Genomic DNA, 23,094 nt, shown 5'->3' on the forward strand with positions numbered 1-23,094 from the left:
AGCACTGCCAAATGAACATGCAACTCAGCAATGAACATGCCCGCACTGGCTTTTGGCTCTGAGTAAGCCTGTTGGAAAGTGCAATCTTGGCATCTGACTGGCACAAAGTAGTAAATACCCCGAGTCGATACCTTGAGAGAAGATCAATGACGGGTTATTGATTTTAATCCTTTCCCATATGATGCGCCTTTTCCATTGGAGGGGTGCCAGAATTTTTTTTGTGAAATCTTCAAGCCAACTGTCATTAGCAGAGACCACAGATTAAATCTCTAGCCTGTTGAACAAGGAGAAATGCATGTACAACAAAAATAACTCTGAATAAGTAGACAAAATAATTGTTGTGTAATTCAAAAGTATTGTACATTGACCTTACTGAGAAGAAAGTGTTGCTGCCTTAGTCAACACTTTTCATGTGGTGTGTTGCAGTGCTGTCATAAGTGAAGTTCGCGTGTATATACCTTTTGGATAGGGTTCAATAGCCAGCTTGTATAATTCCTGTGGGACTTGTGTGGTTAAATATTGCAGTTTGCATTAGGGTTGTGGTTCCGCATTGAAATACTTCATGGGCTAATGGAAAATAGTTCACCACTAGCTTAGGTTCCAATGCTATATCTCTTATGCTGCTTGTGACAGTAATGCACATTGATATTCTGGTAACATTCACTAGTTTATCATGGTGGATACCAGTCGCATGTGAAATTTGGGCAGAGTTATGGCTGAAGAAGGGTCCCGACCCAAAACGTCACCCACCCTTTTTCTCCAGTGATACTGCCTGGCCCGCTGAGTTACTCCACCATTTCGTGTCTGTCTTTAGAGTTATGGTTTGTTTAGTTCCACGTGAAATACAGATGCGATTTTGTTGCAAGTATGAGCTTATGATAAGTGCAGATTTGTCCTGGAATTTATGCGCATACATCTCATAATGTATGCACATACATCTCATGTGCTTACGATGTTCTCTGCGGAACGGTTAACTAAGCACTGGATGTCCATGTTAATCAGGAATACTGCCAAATACTGTGCTGTCCTTGGCACAAGACCACCAAGTCAATGGTGAGAAAGATGGAATGTCAGACTGCCCTTTCACCCTGAGCTAATGACACAGTTTGCCATGAGCCATCACCTGGTGGAATTTAACCATTTGTTTGTTCAGCTGCTGATAACAGAAAACCCTTTTTCTGAGTTGTGTACTGACCAAGCCATGCTGATAACTGAAACTGAAAACCCTTTTCAAGTCTAGGTTCATTCTTTGCAGTATATATCAAGATCTTTTCCTCTGCAAAATAGGTGCAGCATTACCAACCGAACAATGTTTCAGTCTGAGGTATTTATTCACAAAATGCTGGAGTAACTCAGCAGGTCAGGCAGCATCTCGGGAGAGAAAGAATGGGCGACGTTTCGGGTCGAGACCCTTCTTCAGGCAGTCTGGGTAACTACTCGACCCACAATATATACCAGTGGCACACTTTGACGCATCATTGCAGCCGATGGAAGTTTTATCCCAGAGAATTTTAACTCTGCATGTAGAGTTATAAAGAGCCCACCACTTTTTGATGAAGCAGATTTGGAAGAACAAGCGTTGAGGTTGAGAAGGTTATTATTGATGCAAGACCATCCATCGTCTTGATCTTTCTGATCCTTTCAGTAATTTAGTTTAGAGATACAGCGCGGAAACAGGCCCTTCGGCCCACCGAGTCCGCACTGACCAGCGATCACCAGCACTGTCCTACACAGGACAATTTTTGATTTACGTACTGTGATCCCACCTCGGATACAAGTTTCCAACGTGGAATAACTCATCATCTAGGCTTGGACATTTAATGATGCTGGGTCACAGCGTTGGAGTTAAACCCTGTAGCACTGTAACTACTAACCAACATCTTATCAGCAGCATTAAGGACAGGAATTAAATACTGGCCTAGCCAGCCAGAATATTTTTAAAAAGCTAAGATTGTTGTCACTTTGCAGTTAGAATAAATGTCACGCTAAGGAAATGTAACATTAGGCAACACACATCAGCAACAGCAGAGAGTTGTCCAGTGCTCCTGGCTGTGTCTCTAAGTGAGAACTTGCACACGCTGCTAGCCACAACTAAATACTCACATCCACGTATGTTCAAAGGGAGCGTTCTGTACATCAGAACCTACCCTGAATTCTAAGTGGGCACTCTGGCTGGGCAGGTGCTGCAGCTCTCAGGAGATGATACCATGATATTAGAGGAGCATTAGCCAGGAGGATTTGTGCTGCGTTTGATCCCTGTTGTTGCTGATCTATTCAAAGGAATGGATTTAGCAGATCAGAGGGCGAAGACTGTAACAGAACAGAAAGGAAGTATAATCTAATTTGATCAGATAAAGACGTCTTAATTGGATGAAGATTATAAGAGAACTGGTTTTTTTATTGCTTCAAACGTGCTTTAATTTGGGGATTACTCAGCTCTAGAATGGGTGTAAATGACACTATAAAGAGGAACATGAGAAAGCTGAAAGAAGCCACTGGAACAAAATGTGTGGGAAGGAACAGCAGATGCTGGTTTACACCGAAGATAGACACAAAATGTTGGAGTAACTCAGCGGGACAGGCAGCATCTCTGGAGAGAAGGGATGGGTGAAGTTACGGGTCGAGACCCTTCCTCAGACTGAAACATCACCCATTCGTTTTCTCCAGAGATGCTGCCTGTCCCGCTGAGGTACTCCAGCATTTTGTGTCTATATCCATTGGAACAAGAAATGGAGATGTCCATCTACAACTGATCCAGTGTGTTGCCTGGACTGTTTCCTGCCTCGCAGTTAAAATCATCCGTAGCTGTTCTCTGTGCCAAATACCTGTTAGCTCGACAAACTCCTTAAAACAGAATCTATCCACCAGCATTAACAAGGAAAGTAAAGGTATGAAATGGCATCTCTCTTTGCCAGTCTCTGCATGGTATGAACATCTTCACATTTGTTCCTGCAGTGCGTTGGGGACTCAGCACTCATGCAGGGCCTCTCACAGGTATGTACCAACCTCTCTCAGCATACACAATGTTTCCCTATCAACTCCCTCTAGGGCAGAGTGGACTCGATGGACCGAATGGCCTAATTCTGCTCCTGTGCCTTATGGCCTAACGAGGAGATGCAGCTCGGACTTTTGTTTTCCCAAAAGCATAGTCCTCATCAGGCCAGCCAACATCATTCACATAAATACAATCCAATGTCTTGGCTACTAAGTCTTTTTCTTTTTTAAAAACCAAAGTGGAATAAATGATTAAGAATTGGAATTCTTGAGGCAGGAGAATTTTAATTTAAAAGATCAAAAACTTTCACAATGTTTCACAGCAGAAATGAGGATTCAAAGGAAAAATAAATATTGTGCTTTTGTTTTGCTAGTAATTGAATCTGTATAAGAACCTGCTCTCACAAAATTGGATGGTTTGAGTAGAGTTCATGTTGTGGTAGCAGTGATTTTGATGCGTTGAATGACGTTTCAACATATTTTTTAAATATGGCAAAAAAATATTGAAGAGCGGTGGCGCAGCGGTAGAGTTGCTGCCTCACAGCGCCAGAGACCGGAGTTCAATCTCACCAGCGGTAGAGTTGCTGCCTCACAGCACCAGAGACTAGAGTTCAATCCTGGTTACTGGTGCCGTCTGTACTGAGTTTGTACGTTCTCCCCGTGACCTGCATGGGTTTTCTCCAAGATCCTCAGTTTCCTCCTACACTCCAAAGACGTACAGGTTTGTAGGTTAATTGGCTTGGTGTAAATGTAAAATTGTTCCTCGTGTGTGTAAGGTGGTGTTAACGTGTGGGGATCGCTGGTCGGTGGGCCGAAGGGCCTGTTTCCTCGCTGTATCTCTAATCCTAACTAAACTAAAAGCTTTATCTCATTCTACAACCCTGTAAACAGTTGTAAAAATGACATAAAAAATGTATTTTTTTAGGTAGCATGGATTCTGGGAACTGAACTGAATGTAGTTAGTTAGTTTAGTTTATTATCATGGGTGCCGAGGTACAGTGAAAAGCCTCTGGAATGTAATGTCAAGTGTTGAGATTTGAGCAATTTAAATGTTGCTCTAATCTGGTTCCTTTTTTTCAGTATTCATTCTCAAAGGTTGGCTGCTAGCAATGGATGGGAGTGTTAATTATTTGAGTAATATCCTGCATTGGGTAGGATTAAAGGCTGCACAGCTGACCTGCCCTGCAGCTCTATGCATACAAGGAAACTAATGTTCAGCAGCATATATTTAGAATTTCAGTCTTCCAAATAAAGCCAGTGTTTTCTTCCTGCCAATGAAGCAGTTCCATCTCGCCAATCAAATCCTCCTCACCTGTATCCACCCTTTCACTCGCCAGCCTTTGTCCCATCACCATCTCTTTCCCAGCTTTTCTCCCCCTACCACAATCCATCTGAAGAAGGATCCCGACCCGAAATGTCACCTGTCCATTCCCTCCACAGATGCTGCCTGACCCGCAGTTAGTCCAGCACATTTTTTTACTCAAGATTCCAGCACCTGCAATTCCTTGTGTCACCAGCATTTTAGAATCATATTCATACAGCATGGAAATAGGCCCTGTGATCCAATATGCCCATGTTGACCACCCACTCGAGTCCTACCTTCCCGCGTTTGGCCCATATCCTTCTAAACCTTTCCTATCCATGTACCTGTCCAAATGGCTTTTAAATGTTGTGATAGTACCTGCCTCAACTACTTCTCTGACAGCTCATTCCATATAGTCACCACCCTTTGAGTAAAAAAAAGTTGCCCCTCAGATTACTATTAAACTTTCTCCCCTCTCCTGAAATCTATTCCCTCTGGTTCTTGATTTCCCATTACTTTGGGTAAATACATGGAGTCTTTTCCTTAATCTGTTTCCCTCATGATTTTTATATACTCTAAGATCAGCCCTTATCCTCCTAAGATCAGCCCTTGCACTCCAAGGAATAAAGTCCCAGCTAATAGTTTCCTTTTTCATTTGATTTTCTTTTCCTTCCTGTTTTGTACCTGTCGAGAAATTTTAGTGTTTGTAATGGCTTTTTAACTAATTTAAGTACTCCGTGTCATCAGATTAGATGCAGAGTAAAATTCTTCCATCTTAAACAAGCAAAACATTGCACTTTAAATTTCTGGGTCCAACTGAGATTGGCAATTAGGAACAATTTTGTATGAGGATTGAGTTGAGATCATCTAATGGAACTTTCTGGTCTAGTTTCTAGAACCGGCTGTTGTAGTTTCTAACCCAAAGTTCACAGTCAGGTGCCCACATTTTACAGGATGGTTGAAAGGGTGATCTAAATGTGGAATATATCTGTAGGTATGGTGGAATTGTTGTGGATGCCTTCACCACCGCAATAAGATGGGGGTTTATGTACTATTAGACAATGATTTGCACCGTTACCGATGTTTGTTTTTGTTTTCTTTCTCTTCCTTCAATTTTAGATTATGATTTTGGCGATGTGTTTTCTGCAGCACAGTCCATACCCAGCACAGACTGGGAAGGTGGGACGTTCTCAGATTTGTGTTCACACTCTGCTGACTGCTGCTGCATGCTCTGCCCCTAACCCTGTCTGTCTGACTCGCTGCATGCCTGCCAGGGCTGCCTCCAGTGCTTATGTCTGTTCGCATTTGGGAGTGTGTCAGACAGCAACAAAAACAGATGTGTCTTTAAATATTGTGAGCTGAAAGGTATAACGTGAATGCTCCGTAATATGGTGATGGGTTTCATACTACAATCGGACATGGTTTATCATTAGGCTGGCTTGCAGAAATCTTCATTGCAATTTCTTTGTTTTTTGAGGTGACAATATAATTTTCTTCATATTTTAAGAATGTTTCCTTTATTTTAACTGTGATATTGCAGCACAAGAAATCAGTCCGGAGTATCTCGATAAGTAACCAGAATCTGATGGTTGCTGAGTAGGACTCGGTTAAATAGATCCACCATGTGCGTTGGCACAGGCTGTCTTAGGATAAATCTATCCCTCATTTATTGCAGACCTAATGAAATGCAATTACTAACATTTTATGCATATGGAATAGTGTGGTTTAATCGCTGCTGATAATGACTTTTGCTTTGAATCACTTTTAAGATAATTTTTTCGTTTCGTTTATTGTCACGTGTACCGAGGTACAGTGAAAAGCTTTTGTGTGCTAACCACTCAGCGGAAAGACAATACATGATTACAATTGAGCCATGTACAGTGTACAGATACATGATAAGGGAATCATGTTTAGTGCAAGGTAATGTTTAAGGATATTATATTTAATTTGGATTCACCCTGATTTAGTTTTGCATTTATGGTTTTGTGATCACCAGCCAATGGGACTCTGACCAAGCAAGTGATCTCTTAGGTCATAAGGGATAGGAGTAGAATTAGGCCATTCAGCCCATCGAGTCTACTCCGCCATTCAATCATGGCTGATCTATCTCTCCCTCCTAAGTGCATTCTCCTGCCTTCTCCCCATAACCTCTAACACCTGTACTAATCAAGAATCTATCTATCTCTGCCTTAGAAATATCCATTGACTTGGCCTCCATAGCCATCTGTGGCAAAGAATTCCACAGATTCACCACCCTCTGACTAAAGAAATTTCTCCTCATCTCCTTCCTAGAAGATCGTCCTTTAATTCTGATGTTCTGACGTCTAGTCCTGGACTCTTCCACTGATGGAAACATCCTTTCCACATTCACTAAAATTATCTGATTTGGAAGCTCACACTGAGATTGCCAGAGCACATTTTAATAACCTAGTGCTGCCATCAACAGGTGGCTTTACATTTACTCAGTGACACTCCCGATTCATAACAAATGTCCTAAGAATGCATCAATTCCAATCAATAAATTGCATGTAATGTTTAGTGAGTTATTTTCCTTGAGTATTGCATGTTTCTATGCACTCTTGTTTTCCTATCCTGTATGACTATAGAGTGATACAGTGTGGAAACAGGCCCTTCGGCCCAACATGCCCACACTGGCCAACATGTCCCAGCTACACTAGTCCCACCTGCCTGCGCTTGGTCCATATCCCTCCAAACCTATCCTATCCATGTACCTGTCTAACTGTTTCTTAAACGTTTGGATTGTCCCAGCCTCAACTACCTCCTCTGGCAGCTTGTTCCATACACCCGCCACCCTTTATGTGAAAAAGTTACCCTTCAAATTCCTATTAAATCTGATAGGAATTCCTATTGTTAGTTATTATTTAAGATCATAGCCATGGGTTTGAGAGGGTTGAGTGGTCCAGAGCCTCTTGATTCCTCATCAACAGTGTGGCAGGTACTACAAAACAACATTTAAAGGACATTTGGACAGGTACATGTATAGGAAAGGTTGAGAGAGGTATGGGCCAAATGCTGGGCAGGTGGGACTAGTGTAAATGTGGCATCTTGGTTGGCATAGGCCAGGGTGGCACAGTAGTGCAGCGGGAGAGTTGCTTCTCTCCAGAGATGCTGCCTGACCCGCTGAGCTACTCCAGCATTTTGTGTCTATCTTCGATATAAACCAGCATCTGCAGTTTCTTCCTACGCATTAAATCTGAACTAAATTGTGAATAGTCATAACCACATGCAATGAATGCTGCTGTCCAATAAGTGCACTTGTAAATGTAGGGTTGCAGGTAGAGTCCTAGCTTGTGCTAGGAGATCCCTGAATTTGAGCTTTGACTGAACACCAATTAGTCAATCTTTTAAGTTCTGCTTCAAATAGCTAATTCTCATTGCTGGTCTGGCATTCTGTTGATTGAAGAAACACACGTTCAGTCAATTGAGAAATATGCTGAATAATGAGCATTGCCTGCGGAATTTTCATATTTGTCTCTGCAGAGGGTGAATTGACAGACACGATCAGCAGCTGCCCACGGTCTGGAACCTCGGAGAGCCTGCCGTTAAACAACAAGCCGCACACCAAGAGCCCGACCTTGCGCTACAACCCTTTTAATAGCGAGAACTCAGAATCTCCGCACACACCAGAAGGGAACACGGTGCAAAGCACTGAATCCAAGGCTGAGGAGAACACATCAGATGTTCACGACTCCAGCGAGAATGGCGCGGAGCTGGAAGTCATCAGGTCAGTTGTTAATGTCGCGTTAATCGGGGCGTCACGGTGGCGCAGCAGTAGAATCGCTGCCTCACAGCGCCAGAGACCTGGGTTCCACCCTGACTACGGGTGCTGTCTGTACGCAGTTTGTACGTTCTCCCTGTGACTTGCGAGAGTTTTCTCCAGGTGCTCCGGTTTCCTCCCACACCCCAAAGACGTGCAGGTTTCTCGATTAATTGGCTTCCGTTTTAAAAAAAACATTGTCCCTAGTGTGCAGGATAGAATTCGTGTATGGGTGATCGCTAGTCGGCGCGGACGCAGTTGGTCTGAAACCCCTGCTTCCACACTATCTCTAAACGACACTATCTACAGCTCCTTTGTATTGCATTTCATGCAATATTGGGAGTTTCCCTAAATGAGTCATTTGGATGATGTAATTATTCCCTTGCACAAGTGAATGAGTGGTTGATATAGGTTGCGGTTTCAACTCCACAGATTGGCAAAGAAGAAGAGAACGCCTAAGAAGAAGAGATCCAAGTCTGAGGAGCAAATACTCGATGGTGAAATTACAGAAAGACAGCCGCCAAGGGAGGAAGATGCAAAGACTGAGGATGACCGCACTTCGGAAACACAGGATGAGCAGAGCACGAAATTGGGTGTGGAAGGAACGGCAGAGAGTCCTGGAGCTGAGGAGGACAGCAGCCCTGAGGACGTGGTGTTACGGGTGACACGGCAGGAGTCTGAGGCAGATGCTGCCCAGCCAGCTTTGCAGATACCGCAGATGAAGGACACCTCCATGAGCAGCGTGGGGCATCCATTGAGCAAGGTAATGGAGCAGCTTAACGAGACTACCGATGCCAGCGCTTGGAGGTCAGAAGATGGTCACTCCGAGCAGCCCTTTCGGACTTGTGTCCCGGGGAAGACCCCGGAAGAAGCTCCACATGGCGACTATAGTGAACGGCTGCCACCTGCCATGGACTTCTACAGGTTTGCCCTTGAGAGTCCAGGCGCTAGTGCAGCAGGTAGCTGCAACTATGACCTTGCAGGGGATGGCCAACCAACGAATGTTCTTGGTGGCCATGAAACTGTTGGCACAGAAACGTGCAAAGAAGTCGGTCCCGGCGCTGTAGCGGTGCAGGGGACCACGGAGGCAGCTGATAGCCCAGCGTGTCAGAGCACCGAGAATACAGAGGCTATTCCACAGCCTGATATCCTGTCCGATGATATAAATGCCAAGGAGGAGGAGACCGGTCAGGAACAGTTGGAAACACAAACCGAGGACCCTGCTGATGCAGTAGAGAATAAGGCAGTGGAGAAAAATAGTCCCTCGGAGCTAACCCATCCAGCTGACTTCAGGTAAAGCCCATTGCATTATTTAAATACATCTGTGCTTAATTTAAAATGCAGCTAATCTATAAAAGAGCAGAAGTAAATGTTTAATATTTGCCATTATATGTTCATAAGTTGTAGGAGCAGAATTAGGCCATTCAGCTCATCAAGTCTCGTGTAAGAAAGAACTGCAGATGCTGGTCTAAATCGAAGGTAGACACAAAATGCTGGAGTAACTCAGCGGGACAGGCAGCATCTCTGGAGAGAAGGAATGGGTGACGTTTCGGGTCGAGACCCTTCTTCAGACTCAAGTCTATTCCGGCATTCAATCACGGCCGATCTACCTTTCCCTCTCAGCCTGGCGGGTCGATCTCGGCAGCCCTCCTCGCACCATGAATGAAGAATCATTCATTCATTCAAATATATAGATTTGGAACTGAACAGAGTGAGCAAGCAGGCTTGCATCCATTTCCATCAGTTGTATGCAGGATCGAGGGTGATATCTAAATGAACGCATCTATCGTAAACCTCAAACATGATTTTCAGTTGAGACAAATTGCTGATAATTCAGTGTTTATTGTTGGGTTTGCATTTCAATTCTTTTTTTTTTTCAAGTATTAATGTGACATTATTATCCATTTATTACACCAGCCTCACTTGCCCCTTGTTGGACTGGTGTTGATAGCTCAGCCCTGATTGAATGGTGGAGTAGACTTGATGGACCAAACGGCCTGATTCTGCTCCTGGAACCTATGAACTTAAGTCCTGAAATTCTTCAACATGAAGCAAATCAACTGGCTTGCAATGATTTTGTCTTCCTGCTTTCACAGATCTTGGTGCATTTCACTTGAATAAAAATGTGGTGCTACCTGCAAAAAAGGAATCGGAAATCAAGCACACTTCACCACCTTGTTAACTTGTTTATCTTGTAATATTGATCTTAAATCTGCTTGTTCTAGTGCTTCAGCATATTCACGAGTGCCCTGATATTTCTGGTTCCATGGCTGTATTCTCCATTGCTCGAGCGCAGTTTTCCTGAATGTTATAAATCTATTGGAGTTAAAGTCAAGTTTTTATTGCGGTCTTATCTGGATTGGAGGCAGCCTTCTGATAAACGTGTATTTTTTCCGCTTTCCCCCCAGGGTAGACAATAATCTGCTGCTTCTGCTGATGATTCATGTTTTCCGGGAGAATGAAGAGCAGCTCTATAAGGTAAGGGAGCTGTGGCCGCTCCATATTTGCTTTGCGTTTTAAAAAGAGTTGATTCTCAGACTGGGGGCCTGTAACAAGCGGTGTGGTGTGCCACAGGGATCGCTGCTGGGTGCACTGTTTTTCATTATTCATGTAAGCGATTTCAATGTGAATGTAGTTGGCATGGATGAGTTTGCAGGTGACTCAAAAGGTGATGGTACAGAGTCATATAGTAAGGAAACAGGCCCTTCGGCCTAACTTGCCCTCACCAACCAACATGTTCCATGCACCTGTGTTTGGACCATATTCCTCTTGACCTGTCCTATCCATGTACCTGTCCAAATGCCTGTTAAACGTGGTGATAGTACCTGCCTCAATTACCTCTTCCAGCAGCTCATTCCATACACCTGTCATCCTTTGTGTAAAAAAAAATTACCCCTAAGGTTCCTATTAAATCTTTCCCCTCCCTCAACTATGTCCTCTGGCCCTCGATTCCCCTACTCTAGGCAAGAGACTCTGTGTGTTTACCCGATCTATTCCCTTCATGATTTTGTACACCTTACCTCTCTCTATAAGTTCATCCTTCTGAGCTACAAGGAAAAGAATCCTCGTAGCCCGCTCGGCCTCTCCCCGTAGCTCAGGCCCTCGAGTTCTGGCAACATCCTCGTAAATCTTCTCTGCGCCCTTTCCAGCTTGACAGCATCTTTCCTATAGATTGGTGCCCGCCCCCCTGACATCAGTCTGAAGAAGGGTCTTGACCCGAAACGTCGCCCATCCCTTCTCTCCTGAGATGCCGCCTGACCTGCTGAGTTACTCCAGCATTTTGTGAATAAATACAAGGATGTTACAAGTTTGAGTTGTAAGGAGAGGCTGGGTAGAATAGGACATATTTTCCTTGGCCTGCAGGAGGCCAAGGGGTGACCTTTATCGAGCTTTATTAAATCAGGAATGGCACAGATACGGTGAATAGCCACAGTCTGTCCCTAGGGTAGGTGGGAGGGGGGGGGTCTAAAAGTAGAGGTTCAGGTGAGAGGGGAAAGATTTTAAATGGACCCGAGAGGTAATATTTCACACAGATTATGGTACGTGCTTGGGCCGAGATGCCAGAGGATGGAGTAGAAGCGGCTGCAATTCCCTGCGATTGTTAAGACATTTGGACAGGTGCATGGATAAGATAGGCTTGCAGGGATGTGAGTTACGTATGGGCAAATGGGAATGGCTATATTCGGCAACTTGGCTCGGACAACCGTTAGTCAGAGGGTAGTTAATCTGTGGAGCTCATTGCCACAGAGGTCTGTGGAGGCCAAATCAGTGGATATATTTAGGGCAGAGTTAGACGAATTCTTGATTAGAACAGGTGTCGAGGATTTTGGGGAGAAGGCAGGAAAATGGGATTAGGAGGCAATGATCACTCATGATTGAATGGTGGCGTGGGCTCGATGGGCCGGATGGCCTAATTCTACTCCTATGACTTGTAACTTGTGACAAGTTGAAGCGAAGGACCTTTACATGCTGTGTAGCTCCTCTAGTCAGAGCCGAGGATACAAGAGATGAACTAAAATATTGCTAATGTAAAATCTTATTAGTTCAGCAACAAATGTTAAGTTGACTATTAAATTGAATAGCTTGTTTTTTTGGAACTGCATGGAGCCATTCCAATACTGGGGCTCCCCAGTTATGAATGACTTGATTTACGGAAATCGGAACTCCATTGGTTTAATTATGAGCAGCGTTCGGGTGATTATTCGATGGAAGGAAAGAGATGGAACAAGTTTATGTAGAGCGATAGATATGGGTCACTGTAAACAAAAAGGGCCTATCTGACTTCTTGAGAAATGGGCTTGGGGATAGCTCTGGGGAACGGATCCATTGTGCACACTGGGACTGCCTGTATAGCTGTTTCCCTCTTATCACCTTACCAATTTCTCTTCTCAGATGATGCAGATGTGGACAGGTCATATGGAAGGCAACCTCCAGTTGCTCTATGTCCTGCTGACCGATTGTTATATCTACCTGTTGCGAAAAGGTAAATATATTTTTTATATGTATGTATGTATAAGTAATCTTTAGACTTTAGAGATACAGCACGGAAACAGTCCCCTCAGCCCTCTGAGCCAGTTATCACCCCTTGCCCTAACCTATACACAGTAGGGGCAATCTTGCAACGTACCAAAACCAATTAACCTACAAACCTGTACGTCTGTGGTGTGGAGTGTGGGAGGGAACCAGAGCACCTGGAGAAAACCCATACATTGGGTTACAGGGAGAACGTACAATCTCCGTGCAGACAGCACCCGTAGTCGGGATGGAACCCGGGCCTCTGGCGCTGTGAGGCAGCAACTCTACCGCTGCGCCACTGTGCCTTTAGTTCAGTGGTGAAATCAGCATTTTCCCCGGAATCCTAATAGTTGAGATGTCTGATGAGGAAATGGGGAAACTAAATGAAGTTTAATATTACACGTTTGAGAGTTGATAGGGTGCATGTAGAGACATTGGATGGAGTGCAATGCCTGTGTCTGACTCAACCTTTTGTTGTGTACAGGAGCTGCAGACAAGCCCTATGCATTGGAAGACGCAGTCTCCTACAATGAGCTTGATTATGTTTCGGTGAGTTGTGTTTCATCTCGATATCCCAGCGGGCATCGTCTACACCCAAGTGGGTTTGCAAAATAAGACGCAAAGTGCTGGGTGTCAGGGAGAAGGCAGGAGACGGGTAAGATAAATCAGCCATGATTGAATGGCGGAGTAGACGCGATGGGCTGAATGGCCTAATTGTGCTCCTATCACATGAATATATGCGATAGGGGTAACTCTGCGAGTCAGGCGAGTAGAGAATACGGATGGGTGATGTCTCGGTTCCGGTGCCGTGTTTCAGACTGATAGTGGGGGGGAGGGGGGGGCGGTGGGGTTTGGAGGTTGAAAGCTGGAAGGGATGTGGGGAAGGACAAAGCCTGGCGAGTGACAGGTAGATATAGGTGAGGGGTTGAGTATGATGGGCATATGGTTGGACAAAACGCAGAGATGAAAAGACAAAAGGTTGATCTAAGGATAGATGCGAATTGTGAAGCCAGAGGAATATAAGGTGGAAGGGGATTGGGAGAGGAGAAATGGTGCATGTCCAAATGGTGCACCGGACAGTGGGTGGAAGGGGAGGGGAGTTTGTGAGTTAGTTATGTAAAATTGGAGAAGTCAATGTACATACCATTGGGTTGTACGTTACCCATGTGGAATTTGAGGTGCTGTTCCACCAGTTTGCATGTGCCCTCAGTATGGCAATGGCAATGAAGGAGGCCCAGGACAGGAAAGTCAGGCTGAGAATGGGAAGGGGAGTTAAAATTGTTAGCAACCGGGAGATCCAGTAGGCCTTTCATTCGGTTGATCTCGCCATCTTCGCCAGAGAGGCTGCCTGGCCTACTGAGTTGCTCCAGCACTTTGTGTCTTTTCATTTTGTAAACGAGCATCTGCAGTTGCTTGTTTATCCAAGCGGATTGGGTGGGGCCAATGCTTGCCAGGATGTTGTGCCATCTGCTGTTGGTCCTGTTGAGAGATGCAGTGTGGACACAGGCCCTTCGAACCACCCAACTATCGATCATCCTTGCACTTTGTGGGGGCGTGGCTGCGTTCTGCAGCTGCGGCTCACCGGCAGTCTCTCTGTTTTTTTGTTTTGTCTATTGTCATCGTTTAAATGTACGTTTTGATCTATTTTTAACTCTGTTTATGTGGGGGGGTGGGTGAAACCTTTTTTCCAATCTCCTCCTCAACGGAGATGCGACCTTTATCGTGTCGTATCCCCGTTCGCGCTACGGCCTAACACCGTGGAGTCGGCGGCCTCCAGCTGGGATCGACCTTGAAGACTCCGGTCGCAGGGCCTGGACTTACCATCTCGGAGGCTTCGGTCGTGGGCCCTGCAGACCGCAACATCCAGAGTTCGCAGGTCCCTGGCTGGCAACCGGCTTTCGGGAGCTCCAGCCGCAGCAGCTTCGACCGCCCCGGAGCGCGAGGTTTGATTGACCCGCCCGCAGGCCCTTCATCGCCCTGCATGGCCTGGCCTGGCCGCGGCATTTTCCATCGCCCGCTGGGGGCTCAGGACCTTCATCGGCCTGCTCGGCTCGGCCCTGGGACTTTCCATCGCCCGGTCGGTGGGGGCTTCAAAAGTCGGGAGCCTCGATCGCCTCGTGGCACCACAGGAGAAGAATGAGGAGGAGATAAGACTTTTCTTTGCCTTCCATCACAGTGAGGGTCTGCCTGGAGCAATCACTGTGATGGCTGTTTGTGTTAAAATTGTAATTGTGTGTCTTGTGTTCTTTATTGTCTACTGCCGGACCCTGACGTGAGAGGACGCTGGCGCTATTTGTCCGCCGCTTCTCCGTCAGGATAGTTCATTTGTTTTTATGTCATGACTGTTTTTGTAAAGTGTCTTTGAGCACTTGGAAAAGCGCTATATAAAATAAATGTTTATTATTATTATTACTGCTTCTATGTTATCCCAGTTTTGCATCCTTCACACATTTGGGACAATTTACAGAAACCAATTAGCCTACAAACCTGCAGTCTTTGGAATGTGGGAGGAAACCGGAGCACCTGGAGAAAACCCACATGGTCACAGGGAGAATGTGCAAACTCTGTACAGACAATACTAGAGGTCAAGATCAAACCTGGCTCTCTGATGCTGTAAGGCAGCAGCTCTGTCACTGTGTCACTGTGCTGTTCTGAAACATGGAGTTTACAAACATTATTTTCACTGCCTCTCCCTTTGCAAAATAAATGTTTGTGATCATTTAAGCAATTTTAAAAGTTGGGTGGTATAGTAGTCTGAAGATAGACAAAAAGCTGGAGTAACTCAACGAGACAGGCAGCATCTCTGGAGAGAAGGAATGGGTGGCATTTCGGGTTGAGACCCTTCTTCAGACCCGGTCTCGACCCAAAACATCACCCATTCCCTCTCTCCAGAGGTGCTGCCTGTCCAGCTGAGTTACTGCAGCTTTTTGTGTCTACCTTTGATTTAAACCAACATCTGCAGTTCTTTCCTACACATGGTTTACTCTGATCTTTGTCATAACCTGCATTCATTATTTGTCTGCTCTTGTGTCTAAGGTGGGGCTGAGCCAACAGACCGTGCAGCTTGTGTGTACCAATCGCCGGAGGCAGTTCCTGCTGGACACAGCAGATGAATCGCTAACTGAGTAAGTTCAGATTGTGGTGATCTTGGAGCACAGACTGACCTGGCCAGAATGTTCATCGCATCGACCAGCGATCGCCTCGACACTAGTTCTATCCCACACACTAAGATCAATTTACAGAAGCCAATTGTACCTGGCCCCGTCCTACCTGACCGACCTCCTCCACAGGCACACTCCCACCTGCACCCTCCGCTCTGCTGCTGCCAATCTCCTATCCACCCACATCCGGACCAAACTCAGATCCTGGGGGGGACAGGGCTTTCTCCATCGCTGCTCCCACCCTATGGAACTCACTACCCCAAACCGTTAGAGACTCCTCCACACTCGCCACATTCAAAACATCGCTGAAGTCTCACCTGTTCAGTACTGCCTTCAACCACTGAAGGTCACCTCACCTTCTGTCTCCTTTCTCTGTTCGTTTACTTATTTACTTATTTATCTATTTATTCATTTCCCTATGTTCTCTAAATCTCTGTAAAGCGTCTTTGAGTATATGAAAAGCGCCATATAAATAAAATGCATTATTATTATTATTATTAATTAACATACACAACTCCCTGACTTTGGAATGTAGGAGGAAATCCACACGGTCACAGGGAGAACGTACAGACAACACCCCTAGACAGGACTGAACCCAGATCTCTGGCACCGTAAGGCAGCAACGCTGCAGCTGTGCCACTAGGTGGCCCTTGGTCTCCACTGTTAGCTGATCTCAACCACAGTCTGGGCCTGTTCTAACCCCTATCACCAATCCAGTGAACTCAACAAGAAATTAGAATATATTTGTGGGGGAAAAAAGTTAGACTTAATTATGATATTATCCATAATCACAAATAATCTATCCACCCGAATCTAGACTGGCACCTGTCCACTTGAATGAGATATCAGAGGGTGGATGGTAGCTGGAGAACTGTACATTTAGTATGCCAAACTTTTCACAGGAAAGAAAGGAATTTGAGAAGATGAACAAATAATTAAAGACGTTTAATTAATTAAAAACTTCAAAAACGTACGGGTTTGTAGGTTAAGTGGCTTGGTATAAATATAAATTGTGTGTAGTAGGATAGTGTATGTAGGATGGTGTAAGTGTGCGGGGATCACTGGTCGGTGCGGACTTGGTGGGCCGAAGGGCCTGTTTCCGTGCTGTATCACTAAACTAAACGTATCAGTGGCGGGATTAAACTACACTTGTTATGTAGCTTGTATCTGGAACTGTAGTGACTTCTTCATGTCACAAAGTTTATTTCCTCACCGTTTATCCAGTGCCTTATTTCTTGTGTGTAGGTTTTTCCTCACTGCTTTGAGGTCGGCCATGATCAAGGGCTGCAGAGAGCCGCCCTATCCCAGCATCCTTATGGATGCCACCATGCAGAAGCTGGCACTGACTAAATTTGTGGCGCAGGAATCGGGATGCGAGGTAATGTGGTAATCACGCGGGGTGTTTCTGTGTGTTGGGCTCGGCTTGTCTTTCTGTTTCCTAACTGACAATGTATGTGTTCTGTTAAATCACCATGCAGAAATGAGCTGCACTGGGCACGAGCTCCAGTCTGCAAGGAAGTGGGAGAACATACACCAACACACCGACCAACATGTCCCATCTATACTAGTCCCACCTGCCTGCGTGTCCTTCTAAACCTGTCCTATCCATATACCAGTCTAAATGTTTCTTAAACGTTGTGATAGTACCTGCCCCAACTACCTCCTTCGACAGCTCGTTTCTCTGTGTGAAAAAATTACCCCACGAGTTCCTATTAAAACTTTCCCCCATCCCCTTAAACCTATGTCCTCTGGTTCTCTCTTCCACTACTCTGGGCAAGAGACTGTGCGTTTACCCCATCTATTCCTCTCACAATTTTGTACACTTCGGTAAGATCACCCTTCATCCTCCTGCTCTCCAAGGAATATAATCCTTGCCTCCTCAATCCCTCCCTTAAAAGCTCAGGCCTTTGAGACGTGGCAACATCCTCATGAATATTATCTGCACCATTAAAAGCTTGACAACATGGGACAATTTGCATCTCGGGACCTAAGCAAGTTGGAAATTGTGGAATTCATTGCCACAGAAGGCTGTGGAGGCGAAGTCAATGGATATATTTAAAGCAGGGATGGGTAGATTCTTGATTAGTACAGGTGTCGTGGGTTATGGGGAGAAGACAGGAGAATGGGGTTGAATGGGAAAGTTATATCAGCCAGGAATGAATGGCTGTAGACTTGACGGGCCGAATGGCCTAATTCTGCTCCCAACACTTATGAGCATAAATAGCTGGAACTGTGGAGTGAAGGAAGAATATTCAGAAAGTTAAATAAAATGTCAATCATTGCATGTGCCTGTTTTGCAACAGTGTTCCAGCTGCTGCTAAACCTAATTCTGGTGGGTGTGTTCGCAGGTACCTGATGTCACCATCCACCTCTACAGTTTGATTCACTGGGAGGATCCCATGGATGTCACAGCAGGCCCTCAGAAGAATCTCTACATGACGATTGCCAACGCAGTTACTAAAGAAGGAGTTCTCCATTACAAGGCTGGTACCAGCTACCTGGGCTCCCCAATCTGGAAGCCTTCTTATGTAGTACTCAGGTACTGTGGCACTGTCCTCTCCACTCTGCATTTAACTTAGATGTCCATGTACAGTTTTTCTTAGAGTTGAGGGCCTTCAAATTGTACAAACGTAGCAATGCGTTTTGGAGGCATTCAGTGTAGGTAGAAACTGCAGGTGCTGGTTTACACCGAAGATAGACACAAAATGTTGGAGTAACTCAGCGGGTCAGGCAGCATCTCCGGAGAGAAGGAATGGGTGAAGTTTCGGGTTGAGCCCCTTCTTCACACTCTGAGACATGGTCTGAAAAGAGGTCTCGGCCCAAAACGTCACCTATTCCTTTTCTCTCGAGATGCTGCCTGACCCGCTGAGTTACTCCAGCACTTTGTATCTGTCATTGTTAATGGGTCAGCCTGCACATTATTTCCCAGCAATGCTTTTGCTATGGACTCTCAAAGTAGACAACGTTTTAAATTTATATGAGCTGCACGCCTGTTGTTTCTTGAGAAAGCATCGTGTACCTTGTTCTTGCATCTTAATGATGTTCTTTACCAAGGCTGCACCTTAGTTGCCTTCATTGTCATGGCCACATTTTGTTGTAAGTTGCAGCTGAGGTGAACAATTACAACACTCCACAAAACCATCACTTTAAGGTTTTTGCTGACATAAGATGAAAAATGTGAATACTCTGACTCAAAATAATGTTATTTGCACTAATTCCAGTTCTTAATGTGGAATGAAATATTAATTTTGTGTCTGTGGACATTTTCAATGTGAAGAGATTGCCATGGGAAAGATTTTGTTTAGTTTAGAGATACGACATGGAAATAGGCCCTTCGACCCATCGAGTCCGTGCCCGTTACACTCTCCCACGCTACACACTAAAGACAATTTACAATTTTTACTGAAGCCAAATAACCTACAAACCTGTATGTCTTGTACAGTGCAGAAACAGGCCCTTCGGCCCACTGAGTCCGTGCCGACCATTAACGCTGCACATTAACGCTGCCCTACACACACCAGGGACAATTTACATTTATACCAAGCCAATTAAACCTACAAACTGTACGTCTTTGGAGTGTGGGAGGGAATCGGAGCACCCGGGGAAAACCCACGCAGGTCACGGGGAGAACGTACAAACTCCGTAAAGACAGCACCCGTAGTCAGGATCGAACCCTGGTCTCTGGTGCTGTGAGGCAGCAACTTTGCCGCTGCGCCACCGTGCCGCCACTAAAGACCATTTAGATGTTGTAAGTGGCTCACCCCTCAGTCAGCACTTCTGTGTTGTAGTGTTGAAGTTAGTTCCCAGTCGGTGGTGTTATATTTATGAGGTGTTTTGGTTTTTTGCAGCAATGGTATCCTCTATCAGTATCCCGACAGGATCGATGTAATGCCACTCGTGTCTGTGAACCTAGCGTAAGTAAACCCGTGGAAACAAATGTGTGTGGTCCTGTATTTCAACCTCCACTGTCTGGACTATTAAAGACATTCATGCATCTGAAAGAGCAGTCCCACAGAATGGGAAATCCTCGTCCACATTCCCAATCAACACCAATGGGCCTCCACATGGAGAGTGGAGGAGGGAACTGCAGATGCTGCTTTACAGTGAAGATAGACACACAATGCTGGAGTAACTCAGCGGGACAGGCAGCATTTATGGAGAGAAGAAATAGGTAATGTTTCTGGTCGAGACCCTTCTTCAGACTGAGAGTCGGGAGAGGGAAATGAGAGATGAAAAGGTGCATAGAACAAATTAATGAAAAATATGCAAACGGACAAATCAAAGCCAGTAATGATGATCAAGGAAAGGTGGGGTCAGACTCGTATAGTGTGAAAACAGGCCCTTCGGCCCAACTTGCCCATACCGGCCAAAATGTTCCATCTAGCTAATCCCACCTGCCTGCACATATGCCTCAACACCTGTCTGATCCATGTATCTGTCCACATGTTTCTTAAATGTTGCAATAGTCCCTGCCTCAACTACCTCCTCTGGCTACTCGTACCATGCACCCACCACCCTTTGTGTGAAAAGTCACCCCCTCACATTCCTATTCAATCTTTTCCCCTTCACCTTAAGCCTCATGTCATCTGTTTGTTGATTCCCCTACTCTGGGCAAGAGACTTTGTATGTCTATTTGATCTATTCCTCTCATGATTTGTAGACCTCTAAGATCACCCTTCATCCTCCTGCGCTCCAAGGAATAGAGTCCCTCTTCCTGTAGCTCAGGCCCTTGAGCACTGGTAATATCCTCGTCAATCTTCTCTGCACCCTTCCCAGCTTGCCTGAGCTGAGACTGAGACTGCCAGAGTTCAAAAAGAGTGGTCAACGGAGATTCGACCCTTTCCGAGTCGTATCTCCGTTTGCGCTGAAAGAAAAAAAAACGCGGGGCCTTCCATCGCCCGCGGGGCCTTCCATCGCCCGACGCGGCTCGGCCGCTGGACTTAACAGTGCCCGGCGCGGCTCGGCCGCGGGACTTTACATCGCTGGTGCGGCTCGGCCGCGGGGCCTTCCATCGCCCGGCGTGGCTCGGCCGCGGGACTTAGCTGCGCACGGTTCGGCCGCGGGGCCTTCCATCGCCCGGCTCGGCCGTGGGATGTTTCAGCGCCCGGTGTGGCTCGGCTGTGGGGACTTGGGCGTGGGGAAGAGAGCGGAAGTTTTGTTGCCTCCATCACAGTGAGGGGGTGTTTGGAGTCACTGTGATGGATGTTTGTGTTGGGGTCATGTGTCTTGTGTTTCTTTTTTTGTGTGACTGCTGGTAACGTAATTTCGTTCGGTACCTCGGTACCGAATGACAAATAAAGGCTCTGTATTCTGTATTCGGTAAAGATACGTGGATGAAGCAGGGTCTGAAGAAGGGTCCTGACCTGAAACGTCAACCATTCCTTCTATCCAGAAATGCGGCCTGTCCCGATTTACTCCAGCATTGAGTTATTCCAGCATTTAGTGTCTATCTTGGATGAAGCCAAGATGTATATCAATTGTGCTTCAGTGGAATGGTGGAACTAGCTGTATCCTCAAGGGCTGACTTGTACCTGCTGGATCTGTTGTGGTTTATATTGTAGTGGAGAACAGTGCGGTGGTTGCAGAAGGTCCAGCACGACAGAAAGGCCCCACACGTTCCAGGTGATCCTGACAGAGAAGCTGGCTCTGGAGCTGAGCGCCGAGAATGAGGAGGAGATGGCCGACTGGATGCAGCACCTCTGCCAGGCCGTGTCCAAAGGGGTACGTGAACTTGCGGTCATTAGAGGAGCGCACCCTGGGATTAGAGGGAGCGCCCCATTGGGAGGACATGGTGTGCGGGTGCTTGGAGGACTGGGTTGTGGGGTTTGGAGGAGTGCACCCTTGGAGGTCCGAGCTGGGGGAGGACCGGGGGGAAATGGGTTTGGAGGAGCGCAACCCTGGTGGGGCGGGGCGGATGGAAGGGGGCGGCCGGCGGCGGCGGCTACAGCCGGGCTCACTCTCCTCCGCTGTGCGGTTTCAGTGCGTTCATTGTTACATTGACAGATCGTGCCCCAAGGTGTTGTACACTCTCCCTGTATCCCCTGCTGCCTGGTCGTGACCGACAGGATGGTCCTCACCTGCCACGAGGACTCCCAGACCAACTTCTTCCGGTTACTGGGCAGCGCTGAGCTAACAAGTGTCAGCAGCATCTCCATTGCCCCCAGCAGGGAGTACTGTCTGATGGTAAGTAAGACTCGTACACTCTATGCCTAATCTTTATTGACGATGCCTCCTAGCAGTTGGTATCTTTCTGCTGAGCTGCTGAAGATGGTAAATGATTTTGGCGTATGGTTCCTTTAGTATCCTCGATCCACTGTGTGGACAATCTTCTTATCGAGTCCACATCACAAGATTAGAAACTGTTCAGCCAGAGCTGAGCACACTTCTCAGCGTCTCCACACACTGGCGTCTGGTGCTTCTTGTGTGTAGTGCTGGAAAGGTTGGTGCAAACAGGGCTGCAAAGTGAACGCTCTGTCCTAGACCGCACTGTGATGGTGAAGTATGTTCAATGACACTTTAGTACCTGTACCTCGGTACAATGAAATGCTTTGTTTTGCGTAAAGCCCGGTTAAATCATGCAGCAGATGTCGCCTAGGCAGTACACAAGTATCGCCAAAATGACCAAAGTTCACCAAACAGCCCTATCCTGCCGCCTCACATGGCAGCAATCTCCACCACACCCTGGATCATAGAGTCATACGGTGTGGAAATGTGCCTTTCAGCCCCACCTGTCCTTGCCGACCAAGATGCCAAATCTACTGCCGTTTGGCCCATATCCTCCGAAACATTTCCTATCCATGTACCTGTGCAAGATTTAAAATCGTGTTTGTTTTCTGTAACAGTCTGTGTTGCTGTCATTCTAACATTGCCTACATTTGAAAGGGTTTGTTGCTCACTGTTTTGGGGCATTGCTTTCTGATGCATCAACGTCACTAATTCTGTTGTGTTGTAGGAGCTGTCTGATGACCAGAAGACACTGCCCTGGTTCCTGTACTTTAGCTGTACTGAGGAGTTGCAGCGTTTTCTAGCTGCGTTAAAGGGTGCGTGGAGGAAGATCTACAAGGTGGGCTAGAGATACGTAAGGTACCCATTTGCACCTTATGTCTGTGTCACTGCTAGAGTCCTCAAACTCAGAACAGTACAGCACAGGAACAGGCCCTTCAGCCCACAATGCCCGTGCCAACCATGATGCCAAGTTAAACTAACCTCCTCGGCCTGCACGTGATCCATATCCCTCCAATACCTGCCTGTCTAAAACACTACTGTTATTCTACTTGACAAGTCATTTCTCCTTCTGTAGTGATGAACATTAAGTCATCTTCCTGAATTTGGTCTGATGAAAG

General features: G+C 46.1%; 1 protein-coding gene across 6 annotated transcripts in view; it reads left to right on the plus strand.

The window, feature by feature from the left end:
• The window catches only part of plekhm2 (pleckstrin homology domain containing, family M (with RUN domain) member 2), a 47,877-nt gene that overhangs the window by 16,396 nt on the left and 8,387 nt on the right, over positions 1–23,094 (plus strand). For 2 of the 6 annotated variants that reach the window (XM_078425718.1, XM_078425721.1), the window contains exons 7-20: positions 2,956–2,994; positions 5,417–5,476; positions 7,799–8,042; positions 8,508–9,368; positions 10,484–10,553; positions 12,468–12,558; positions 13,075–13,139; positions 15,627–15,715; positions 16,997–17,129; positions 18,100–18,290; positions 19,600–19,665; positions 21,313–21,472; positions 21,755–21,934; positions 22,704–22,814. In XM_078425718.1, coding sequence (XP_078281844.1) covers positions 2,956–2,994; positions 5,417–5,476; positions 7,799–8,042; positions 8,508–9,368; positions 10,484–10,553; positions 12,468–12,558; positions 13,075–13,139; positions 15,627–15,715; positions 16,997–17,129; positions 18,100–18,290; positions 19,600–19,665; positions 21,313–21,472; positions 21,755–21,934; positions 22,704–22,814 — 2,360 coding nt within the window. Of the gene's footprint in view, positions 1–2,955; positions 2,995–5,416; positions 5,477–7,798; positions 8,043–8,507; positions 9,369–10,483; positions 10,554–12,467; positions 12,559–13,074; positions 13,140–15,626; positions 15,716–16,996; positions 17,130–18,099; positions 18,291–19,599; positions 19,666–21,312; positions 21,473–21,754; positions 21,935–22,703; positions 22,835–23,094 lie in introns of all 6 variants that reach the window. The other 4 variants (XM_078425722.1, XM_078425724.1, XM_078425719.1 and 1 more) reach the window with 4 other exon arrangements.

Source organism: Rhinoraja longicauda, chromosome 30 (assembly GCF_053455715.1).
Source record: "Rhinoraja longicauda isolate Sanriku21f chromosome 30, sRhiLon1.1, whole genome shotgun sequence".
NCBI classification, from domain to species: domain Eukaryota; kingdom Metazoa; phylum Chordata; class Chondrichthyes; order Rajiformes; family Arhynchobatidae; genus Rhinoraja; species Rhinoraja longicauda.